The 11,924-nt window shown below is 42.0% G+C and overlaps 2 protein-coding genes across 3 annotated transcripts in view; both read left to right on the top strand.

Annotated features, from left to right (window-relative positions):
• Positions 1–1,666: 1,666 nt before the first annotated feature.
• On the top strand, positions 1,667–9,121 carry kiaa2013 (KIAA2013 ortholog). Its single transcript, XM_020585287.1, has 2 exons — positions 1,667–3,046; positions 4,153–9,121. Exons 1-2 carry the CDS (start codon positions 2,089–2,091, stop codon positions 4,935–4,937), a joined length of 1,743 nt encoding a protein of 580 aa, XP_020440943.1. The 5' UTR covers positions 1,667–2,088; the 3' UTR covers positions 4,938–9,121.
• Positions 9,122–10,163: 1,042 nt separating this feature from the next.
• The window catches only part of phc2a (polyhomeotic homolog 2a (Drosophila)), a 7,364-nt gene continuing 5,603 nt past the window's right edge, over positions 10,164–11,924 (top strand). Inside the window, exons 1-2 of one of the 2 annotated variants that reach the window (XM_020585291.1) lie at positions 10,164–10,493; positions 11,274–11,498. In XM_020585291.1, the coding sequence (XP_020440947.1) occupies positions 11,361–11,498 (138 nt within the window). In that variant the 5' untranslated portion in view covers positions 10,164–10,493; positions 11,274–11,360. The remainder of the gene's footprint in view (positions 10,494–11,273; positions 11,499–11,924) is intronic. The other variant, XM_020585292.1, reaches the window with a different exon arrangement.

An 11,924-nucleotide genomic window follows, 5' to 3' on the forward strand; every position in this document is an offset into this window, starting at 1 on the left:
GTACAATTTTAAGGTATCTGTACATTCATTTTCTGTTCACAGTTGGACTTCTCTACATGTCGGAGACAAGTTTTTGCAGCACTACATGTATTTGATAACTTTAGTTCATTCTCAGAATCAGATCAATAAAACAAAATACAATACAATCATCTAACTTTATTGATCCCTGGTTGAAAATTCACAATAAGGTAATTACCATTAACTCCACCTTTACCAGCTGCAACATTAAAGTGATGGACACAATTATGCATCACTAAATATAATCCAATAGCATCATACACATTAATATACTTCGAGTATACTGTGATACTAATACTTTTGTAAAATTTGGAAAGCATGATTTTTACTTGTAGCTGAGTATTTTTACAGTGTAATAATGTTACTTTTACTTAAGTAAACAATTTGAGTACTTCTTCTATCACTGATTCTAAGATATAGGTCAAACAAACTATAAACTAAAATATATGTATTACTACATTAGACACACAGTTGGAATGATTAGATCAAGAAAAACATGCTTCAGTGTTCTTATGGCCATCTGTTTGTCCCTTAAAACTACATTTGGCACAGGGCCCTTCTACCAGATAGAGCTATGTTTGGCTAAGAATGGTCAACCTGCTTCAGTTGATGTTGCACTTAGTGGTGCAAACTCCAAACCAACTTTGTAATGAGATGTGCAGTGAGTCAAATTATCACTTGACATGCAGTAAACCTGGCGCTATCGGGACCTAAGGAACATCTGGAGCGGTTTCTCTATTTTACGTAGTTGTAATACAGACTTGCTTTTGGCAATGTCTAATAATATAAACATAAATGATTTTACCAAGGGTTGTTTGTCTGTGTGTTAGCCCTGCAATGGACTGCCGACCTGTCCAGGGTGTACCCCGCATCTCGCCCGCAGCTGGCTGGGATTGGCTCCAACCCCCCGTGACCCCATTTGGGACTAAGCGGTTTGGAAAATGGTTGGATAGATGGATTCTGCCAAGAGATTCACTCTGAAGTAGGCTACAGTATGCAGTACTACAGTACACATGATGAGGATGTCATTGTGTCCAAGATAAGTTTTAGCTACTCTCATATGACAATAAAATGTTATGTTATTGCTGATGAAAATTAGATTTAATCTAAATCTGATACAATACATCAAATGGCAACATTTATAATTAATATGTTAATGGTCCCTTACAAAAAAAAGTTTAAATAAGGAAACATTTGTTTAAGATGAGCAATGAATTATTATATTATTTGGTAGCACTAAGACATGGTATAATAAATACTACAGCCTAAATTAGGAATATATTTCAGAGAATTAAATGACTGGTTTCTTCTGGAGAATGTCTTAGTGCGGTATTTATTTTAATGCTAAACAATGACTTTGAATATATATAAACATGTTTTAACACAGAGAAATAATCATATGTGAAAACTTTTGCTTACTAATAAAAGAGATGTTGAAATGCGGGCAGGTTTTAAAATGAAATGACCTTTTTCACTTCCAATTATATAATTTATATTAATGAATACAATACCCCAAATTAAAGTATTTAAACTTGATTAACTGACACATTATTCCTCTTAATATAGCAAACTCTTTTTGTGTTTTAGATTCTCCTTTACGTGCATCTTATGTTTTAATATTAAATGTGTTTTGCGACATTTCCGGTCACAGCTGTGCCGATTTCCTTTACGACAGTTGTGACAAACAAATGTCAAGCATACAGTCAATGGTGTCAAGTAGCTAAATGCGCTGGCTGCAGAGTAATCTGTAAAGGCGGGCGATTTTCTTTAAATACGGATGCAAACGACATCGAAATGACGTGAGATACGATACCTTGATGACTGTCGTATACACTTATTGATGGATAAGGAAATAACAACGATGCAAGAAAAACCAACTACAGTTTTCGTTCTCAGCGTTAGATACCTAGCTAAGCTAACTTAGCCGGAAGCTAGCAAAGCCAGTTTGTCAACTCTCGACCTAGGGAACATGCTCTGAGTGCGTGCCGAATTCGAGGTGAAACACTAACATTTGTTATGTTCAACCCTGGATGCTGACTGGTAGCGGGGCTTTCATTATTTAAGCACGCAATGTGGCTACAGCAGAGACTAAAGGGAATTCCGGGCTTGTTATCAAGCAGCTGGGCGAGAAGACTCCTCATAGGTCTGCTGCTCTTCCTCATCTTCTACTGGTACCTGGGGTCAGAGCTCCGATTGAGGTTCTTCAGCGGCGCGGGCCTGCCCGGTGGGGCGGCTGGGCAGTGCCTACTGGCTGAAATCCACAGATGGAAGTCTCTCGTAGAACGGGGAGAGGGTATATACAGCGCACCTCAGGAACAACTAGACACACCTTTTGTGTCAGGTAACGGCCATATTCTGATTGACATTGACTCCAATAAACTGTGGGTAGCGTCGTCTACACAGCCCGGCTCGGCTCCGGTCCACCAGACTGAATACTCACCGAGAGTCGGCATCCATCTCGAGGGGAAGCGGATCGAGGCTCAGGCCAGCATGCTGTGGTTCCGGAAGGGAGCCGTGCTGTCTGTCCGCTGTGCCTCAACAGCCGCTGTGCAGTCAGCCCGAGACTGTCTCACCATCCGAGAGGAGTTCATCGCGCACAGAAGCAGACCTAACGTCTATCTCCAGCGAGTCCACATCAACAACCCGTCTGACAGGGCCGTCTCCTTGGACGTGTCCTCCGACAGTCCCGCATTCAGCAGCAAGTTCTCCAGCAGCGTGGAGAGTCTGGACGACAGAGAGATAGTGCTCTCCTCCGGAAAAGTTCCTGTGAATAACAACCGGATGGTACCGGTGGTGGTCGTCACCAAGAAGCTGAACAGCAGGATCCAGGTGTCCCCTAAATCAGAGCACACAGAGAACATCCTGTCAGTGGTGTGGACCTCAGAGCCCATTGAGTCCTCCAGGGTGGAGGAGACGTTAATCTCCCTCAGAGAAGGAGCCAAAAAGGAGCTGGGGGAGCTGCTGAGTGTCAATGTGGATGAGCTGGTAATGCATCACCAGCAAGCCTGGGTGGACCTCTTCATTTCAGGTGAGCTTTAAAGGTTTTAATAGAGTTTAGTGTATTTATTTACTACACAGCCTCAACACCCTACCTCACCAATATATACTGAAGCAGGTAGATGATTTTCAGACGATGTAAACTTCCCTTAAATGTGTGGGAAAACATTCATATAAAAAATGTACAGCATGCTTTAAAGACATACCAGTACACTGACATACCAGTACACTGTTGTGTGCACCGTTAAAATGTGTTAACATTTCACATTGGCTGAACTTTGGTCCTGATTGATTGATTGGTTCTAAAAGCAGTGACATGTCGAATCAGTGCACATGTTGGAAACACACCTGCCAGCTATAGAAGTGATTTTATGATAGACCAGGCCTGCTCATGTGTTCTGTCAGGAGGCGAGGTTTAGTTGTAACCACAGCACATCCTGTTCAGAGGTTGGTGTATGGTTTGATTGTTGCACCAGTGTCTCTGTGGCATCTCGATACCTTGCTGTGTGGACTTGTTCTCATCTAGGAACTGCCATCTGCTTTTCCACAGGCCAACGGGCTCATCACACAGTTGTTAGCTCACATTTTCTTTACAAAAAGCTGAAGTTGTTAAATGCTGTTGTCACAGTAAAAATTTAAAGAATCGAAAATTGGAAACATTTAAATACTGCTTTAAAATGGTCTGTATGTTTTCATTCAGATTTAGATCAAACAGAAGACCAGAACTGACTCGTGTGAAACACATTTGTCGAAGCGTAAAGTCACACAACATGCATAAGTGACGGGTGGTCTTTTCATAACTGAAACTATCCGCCAGGTATTTGTTTACAGATGTGACTGATGTAAAAAGCAGTTTCTAATTTTACAGGTGTTTCTGTTAGTTCTTGTATTTAAAGATGCGTCAGTCATTTAAAGCTGGTTTCAGTCTTGACTGTTGTATTTGTGTGACTGCCTCTTCACTTTGTCTTTAATGGTGCTGAGTGTAGATCGATGGGCAAAATGGCAGCTCTGTCTGTTCAAATGTACCACAGCGTGCACAAAGTGAAGGGATCTGAATACTTTCTGAAGCCACTGTAGTACTTTTATCACACTAACTTTGTTGTTAAAAGTATTCATAATCTTAATTTGTTCATGCAGGTGTTGAAATGAGGAGGATCACAGACTCCCACACACCATCCAGCCGCACTGTGAACACCACCCTCTACTACATCCTCTCCTCGTCCACAGCTCCCCTGCTGGACCAAAGGCTGAACAGCGAGGAGCGCGCACGTCTTGAGTCTAGCCTCAACTATGCCGACCACTGCTTCAGCGGTCACGCCACCATGCATGCAGAGAACCTTTGGCCTGAGCGAGTGAGCAGTGCTGCGCAGATCCTGCAGCTGGTCACGCTGTGGACTCTGACTCTGCAGAAGAGAGGCTGCAAGGTGCTGGTGGCGGCAGGAGCCCATGGAGCCATGCAGGGCATGGTGCTCAGCTTTGGCGGCCTTCAGTTCACAGAGAACCACCTTCAGTTTCAGGCTGATCCAGATGTCCTGCACAACAGCTACGCCTTGAGAGGGATCCACTATAACCAGGACCTCATTAACCTGGCGGTGCTGCTGGATATGGATGGGAAGCCTTTCCTTCACGTGTCGGTGAAGCAGCAGGAGAAGCCAGTGAAGCTGTACGCCTGTGAGGCTGGCTGCCTCAACGAGCCCGTGGAGCTCACATCTGAGGTCAAAGGTCACACCTTCCCTGTGATGGTAACCCAGCCCATCACCCCACTGCTCTACATCTCCACAGACCTGCACCACCTGCAGGACCTCCGCCACACCCTGCACCTTAAGGCCATCCTGGCCCATGAGGAGCACATGGCCAACAGGTACCCAGGCCTGCCCTTCCTCTTCTTGTTCATACAACGAGTACTGTGGACCCGGCGCTAAGCCCCTCTTCAGGAGCAAGGTATAAACAATGGTACTGTTAGCTGGCAACAGAAACAGAATACTGCCAGCTGATCTGCTCTGCACTGTTTTTGTTTTTTAGTTTGTTTTTTTTCAGCTCGTGTGTCTGTGGTGGTGTTTTCCTTTCTCTCTGTCAGCGCTCTCTCTTTGGGTTGGTTTCTTTGTCTTACACCCTCTGTGAGTGAACTTTATTTTCCCATCTCACGTGTTTGGAGTCAGTTGGCACAACAGCCTTCCACACCTCTCCTTCCCCCTCTCACAAAGAGGATTCCACAGCTCTTGTTCCGTGTTGAAGGCGTGGATAATGTTGTTTTTGGTGCAGCTCTTGACAAACCTGCTCTCAGTCGAGAGCACCAGTAGAGTAGTGGCCCTTATTTGAGATCAGAAACCCTGAAGTTCTAGTTAACCATTTGGTCTGCAGCATCATTTTGGCACACCACCTGTTTGACTGCACTTGCTGTTCACTGCAGAGTGTAAAACATTCGATGAGCTCAGTGGGAGATAAACAAGCACAAGAGATATGGTCTTCTTCCAAATGCTTTCTTTCACTTATTGTTTCTCTGGTTTGCTTCTTGTGACTTCGTGACAACATTCACACTGTTGTGACTTTGCATCCATACCAGAAGTTTTTCATTGATAATAAATCACATACACTTTTATTGGGATATTTTCCAAGCTACAAAAGCTTTTTAGATTTCAAATGTGTTTATTTTTTTCCAAGGACATCGTTAGATTTCGTTCATTTCATCACAGTGTACAAGTCGGGCTCGAATTCTCCATCCATTACAGAGGAAGTCTTGTCTGCTTTTATTTTTGTAAAAGGCACATTGGCATTGTTTTGTAAGGTGTTGGACTCTTCAGTCGGGGCCTGCACTTAGAACGTTTCAGGTAGCCTGTGGAGTTTTTGACTACTAATATGTGTGATAAGGAGGGAAATGGGTTCAGCATATCTGTAAAGCCTTTTGTTTGCTTATAATAAACTTCCAGAGGGCGCGTTAACTTGGACAGAAATAAGATTGGCTCTAATGCTCACTGTGATGATCTAAAACATTTTTTGTGAGCTATTTTTTATTTTTATTTTTATTTTTTTATTGTAACGGGGGAAAAAAAGAAGCATTGGCTCCGTCAGTGGCCAGAAAAACTCAGACACCTTAAATCTCAAAGGCTCTAGCTGCTCATGTTGGTTTGTAGTAAATTCACAGGACCATGATTTGTAGTAAACATAACATTGGTGTGATCCTTTAAAGATATTCTTTATTACAACATTGTGCTCACAGCTCAGCTGATCAGACAGGATGTAAACAAACCTTCACTTTAGCCAAACCTAAATGAGGAAAAGACTAAAGCACTAATTTCACCCAAACTCTGCTGTAATTGTGTGCACACAGTTTTCCTGTGCAACTCGTTTTCCGTCTGATCTCTGACAGAGGATCATTTGTTGCTTGTTTCCAGCCTGTCTGACTGCTCATGTTTCCTGATGAGTCCAGAGCTACGAGGCTACTGTTCCTTTAACTGAAAGAAACCTAAATCAGAGCTCAGTGTAGGATGGTGGTCCTAGAAGTTTATGACGTCTGTTGTCATGTAAAGTGGCTGCTTGTTTACAGATGTCCTTCTGAAAGAGACCTGCTGGGCACGTGGAGACAGTGCTGCTGCTGCTGCAGGCTAAATGTGTCTCTGATCAGCCTGGACTGTTCACTCACTTGGCCAGGAGTCTTTTTCTGCTTTTCCTTCCTGCCTTTTGATGATTGTTTTTTATTGAATCTCTCAATTAAATTAAGAACAAACCTGTGCTTTGGCTCTGGCTCTTTAGTGCTGACCTCTCACACCCTGCTGCCATCTCTGCTCCTCAGCTTGTCTGTTTTTTCCCCCCCTTCTCCTGGGAGGCTGTGTGGATGGGTTGTGTAGTGTTACTTTCGCAGCCAATTGTCTGTTATAATCTTCCCATCTGACTTCACCAGCAGGTTGCCAACAAAAGTGAGGATGCCTGCTGCGACGGCTAGACCTCTGCTTGAACACTACAGTGCACATGTTCATCATATAGCAGTGGTTGTGCTTGAGCTTTGGCAGCATGCGAGAGACTTGACATGGGTGTGCTGGTGCTGAATTTGAAGTCAGCTCATGCATCTGTTTCCTCTGGAATCTCTGTGTCACAGCTTTGACAACTTCATGACTGCTTTTAGCAGGAAGGACAGAGCTACTGATGAGAAGCTGTAGTAGCTTGTAGGCTAAAGTCACTTTAATAAGCAGCAGTCCCAAAGCCAAAGGTGTCCCGTTTAATATCGAAACAGCAAATATTCACATGGATTATAATCATTTTTGCAAATTAATTTTGGAAAAGCACTTTGAGTCATTTGAATGTCAAGATAGGTACAACATGGGGCAGTATTAGCTACATTTTGAAGCTTTGGAGCAACTTTTCTCCTAAAGCCAGTGAAATTGAGACACAACACCGATTTAGCACTGCGCTCCTGTAATTAATCAATCAAGCTATTGGAATAAAACATGTGGTACAGGGTCATGGAAGTGCTTCACAGATGACTCTGACATGATCGTTATAAGATGAAACGGTGATGACAATTTGATGCACATGAAAGAAAATAAAATGAAATTGATGTGAAATAACTGGGTTAAAATAAAGATACTTTAAAATAGTCAAAAATGAAGTTAAAGGGGCAGGTTTTGGAGTTTTTTTTTTAAACACTTTCAGCTGTTCTCAGTTCACAAGATTATCAGAAAATGATAGAAGTCATACGACACCACATAAAGCCAGGCTCAACACATCTGTATTTTGAAAATAACATTTTCTGCTTCTCTCAAATGCTCTGGAAAGTAGAAAGCATTTCTGATAGTCTGGTACAAGACCATGTAGTGCCTTAGAAACTACTGTTGACACAAAAGCAGGCCTGCAGTGTACAGGCAGGTGTAATATGAGCCTCCTCCTGATCCCAGGCTGCACTTGTGTGTGTCTTAATTTGGATTATTTGTAACTGATAATGTGCGATTATATTCTCTGGTCGGCCAAAAAGGAGAGCATTACAGTAGTCAAGCCTGCTACTGATAAGCACGTGTTGACCGGTGTGAGAAATTACTTCACTTTAGAAATTAAATGTTATTCAAATGCTACAGCTCTGTTTTTGTGACGCCTTGCACACGCGTTTTAAAATTACACTCTCCCAGTGTCTTTAGCTTTGAGCTAACGAGCAGTAGCCTGCTTCTGTTTTGTCTTAAAATGTGTGACATCTTGGCTTTTCTATCCAAAATACAGAAAGAGTGAATAAAATCATCATACTCACATTAGACGGTTTGAAAACGCAGCAGAACCAGAGATGATCTTTTTTTGTTCCTCACATTCTTGTCACAATCTTCTTCCTTGCCTACATTACCCACAGTTCAACTCAGTTTCTAACTGCACAGTAGGATGGATCAGCTCTAGAAGTTGAAGCTCTGACTGGGACTTTTCACTGCCTTTCCCCGCTTCACTCAGAAGCAGCTAGCTCTAATACTGTGGGAACCCAGTGCACCTTTAAAACACAACTGTCTATGCTTCATAAAATGCTTCTGCTACACTGATCACTTTGTCCACTGTCAACCTGAACTCATCTACATTTATAATAATATAACTAATTATAAATGGAAACCATGCATCCATATTCATATTGGCTGTTGGGGAAAAATACATTTTAATTTGGAAAGATCAAGTTAATTTGATTATGTAATTTGCAGACAGATGACAAAGTACAGGACAATCCAACATAATTGTCTCACTTAATTCTGAACTCTCCTGGAGGAACGAACACTGTTCTGTCAGCAGATGTTCCCTCATTTATTCAGGTTTTTCCTTTGATTTGTCACCAGGCTGTAACTACTTATTGTATATCAAATATAATGTGCAAATTAGGCACAAATAATGTGATAGATACACTTCTTTCGCAAATATTACTGTCATGTCAGGGTGTGATTTACATGTTACTTCTGATTCATAACATTTTTTCCTTTTCACTTTGTGGCTTTTATTCAAGTTCTTTTATGTCTCGTGAACTACTGAGTGTGCCTTAATGAAGAAAGAAGTTAATTTATTGAACTCATAATTGGATTGAATTGTACTCGAGTGGTGTGAATCATGTAAAACTGAAATTATGTTGGGGAGAATAAATCATCCTATCATTGTGGGAAAATGTACAATGATGTTGTCGGACCATTTGTTCCATATAATTATGGGTTCATGCAGCATTATGTCAAACGAAATGTTATCATTTAAGTGAAGGAAGTTGTTATTCACCACTAGAATAATTAGACTAGACTTCACAATATTTAATGGGTCAGTTTAAAGCTACAATAAATTAGTACACACCTATATAAACTAGAACTCCTAGCTTTGTGAGGACATTCATTAGCATAATGCATTCTCTAGCCCCTTAACCCTAAACCTAATTCTAACCTGAACCAAGTCTTAACCTTCAAAAAGGTGTGTCAAAGTGAAGGCCAGCTACAACATCCTCACTTTCCAAAAATGCCATCACTCTGTAGCAAAAACAAAACCTTTTGGTCCTCATTTTGTAGCAAGCACAAGACCACGCACACAAATGTTTCTGGGCCTGGACAGCTTGCCATGGTGGAGGGGAAATAAAGGTTTATGAAGGAATCCTACAGGATAATGTCAGGATGGTTGTCCATCAGCTGAAGCTCAGTAGAAGCTGGGTGAAGCAGCAGTGCGGTGACCCTAAAGAATAAAGTAAGTCTATTATAGAATGGCTTCAAAACAAGAAAATCTACTGTTTGGAGTGTCCCAGTCAGAAACCAACCCAGAAGAAAATCAGAATCAACTTTACTTGTCTACTTGTTGCTTTACAGAAGAACATTGAACATATGTACGTACACATTGAGAGCCACTGTACCAGAGACAAATTCCTTGTGTGTCCAACACACCTGTCCAGTGAAGCTGATTCTGATTCTGATTCCATTTTCCAGCAGTGCTCTGAATGATTAATGGGTGTGTTCAGTGAAGACATGAAAGATAACTAGATAGATAAATAGATAGATAGATAGATAGATAGATAGGTAATTACTTTATTTAGGCCTATCCGCATAAACCATTTAAAAGTAGATAAAATAGAAAAGAGGCGATGACAACTAAAATATGACTGAATAAAAACACTGAAATATAACCTGTGTATTAAAGATTGGCTTTAATTTTGAAGGATCTGACCGGAAGTCCTCTTTGTGTTTTGCTTGTTACGTACGCACGCACACAAACAAACACCGAGGGATTTGTAACGTCTGCAGCTCGAGTAACGACAAACATAATGAGGATATGAAGAAGTTGCTAACTTTCCGTGCCCTCATGTGACGGTGTGGCCCGTTCGGTTCGGTAAATAACCGTCGGTGTAATGTTTGTCCTCGCCGTTCGGCGGAGGGACCGTCCGTAAATGAACGCGTTGTTTGTGGCCTTTGAACAAAGAGCTTTTCTTCGCTCTACCATTGTTACCGAGCGGGGCGCCTGTTTGCTCACTGGCTCAGAGGTGGTTTCGGACCGTTAAAGTAAGCTAACTACTTTAGAAGTTTGTCTTTATTTAAAAAGTGACAGAAAGACGAGGTCTTTAATTCTGTATAGTTTACTCCATTCACATATACAGCGAGTAAATCTGTGTTGAGCGCTGGGGGGGATTGATTTGATACCGTTAGCCTAAGTTTAAGGGACTGAATGGATTTGGTGTCGATAACCTCATTTAGAATAAAATAATATTTGTACAGTTTAAAGGAACACAGGGAGACCGGGGCAGGCTTACTTTTAGTTAACTATCTACAAGTTACTGATTCTTTAAAGACAGCAGACTTGATAATAGGTTGTTTAGCTAACAGTCATAATGAATCAGTCGTTTCTACTTTAAAAATCAAAGCTTAATATGAGCTGGATGGGGTTTCAACAGCATTGTACACACAAGTCCATAAATATATACACAAGACAAAAATATCGCCTAGAGGAAACGACTGTCCTGCCTGGAGAGAGTGAATCCCGGAATCTGGCAACTCAACGTTGTCTTGCTTAAAGTAACGAAAAAGATAAATAGTAAAATCTGTCTAAAAACTGATTTTGACACAATAGGAGCCACTCCTTACACTCATTAAGCCTCCTCATGGACTTGAATCCCCTGTATACAACTAGAAAACTAGGAAAATGCAGTGCTGCTTTAGTGGACGTGTGTCATATGTACTACCAGGTGGTAGTACTACTGTGTGTGCTTTACCTGAAACGTTTTGTAGCATTAAACTGCCACATTCAAGTGACTTGAGCATGGTGTTCTTTGTGTATTTGAACAGCTGCTGTTCCAGGTCCACGTGGCCAGCGCTTGTTGAGTTTGCCATGCTGCTTGTGTTGACAGGTGAGGGGCGGCCTGTGCTCCAGTCATGACCTCTGGGAATGGGAACACTAACAGCAGCCAGCACAATGGAGAGAGCAAACCAGCCCAGGCCCTAGTCAAGTCCCACATCCTCACCCATCTGATTGAAGGCTTTGTTATCCAGGAGGGTGCTGAGCCGTTTCCTGTGAGTACTACAGCTCTGCATGGGTCTGACTGTAACGTCACTAATACACACACAGAAGGTGGTCATCATATGACAGGGACAGTAATCAAAGACTTGGGAGTTAGTGGCCCAACACTGGTCCTGCTCCACTTGTCATTAGAGATGGCAGTGTCCAATCTTCAAAACAGTTTTGATACGTTGGAAACAACCAGTGTTCTGAAATGTTTCACAGCACTGGTTATGCACAGCCTGCTGACAGATTCCTGAACAGCAACCTATAGTAGGAGCAGTAGAACAAAACATTGGTGCAGCGGTCACATGACTGATGTTTTGGAACAGCCTGGGAACCGCATGTCTTGATCAGCTTCAAATTGGCTCGATCCTCCGTGTTGAAATTACAGTCTCTACTTGTCTTTGTGAACATGCTCCAACTCCATCTCCTGCTGA

The sequence above is a fragment of the Monopterus albus genome, unplaced genomic scaffold, assembly GCF_001952655.1.
Source record: "Monopterus albus unplaced genomic scaffold, M_albus_1.0 scaffold361.1, whole genome shotgun sequence".
NCBI lineage: Eukaryota > Metazoa > Chordata > Actinopteri > Synbranchiformes > Synbranchidae > Monopterus > Monopterus albus.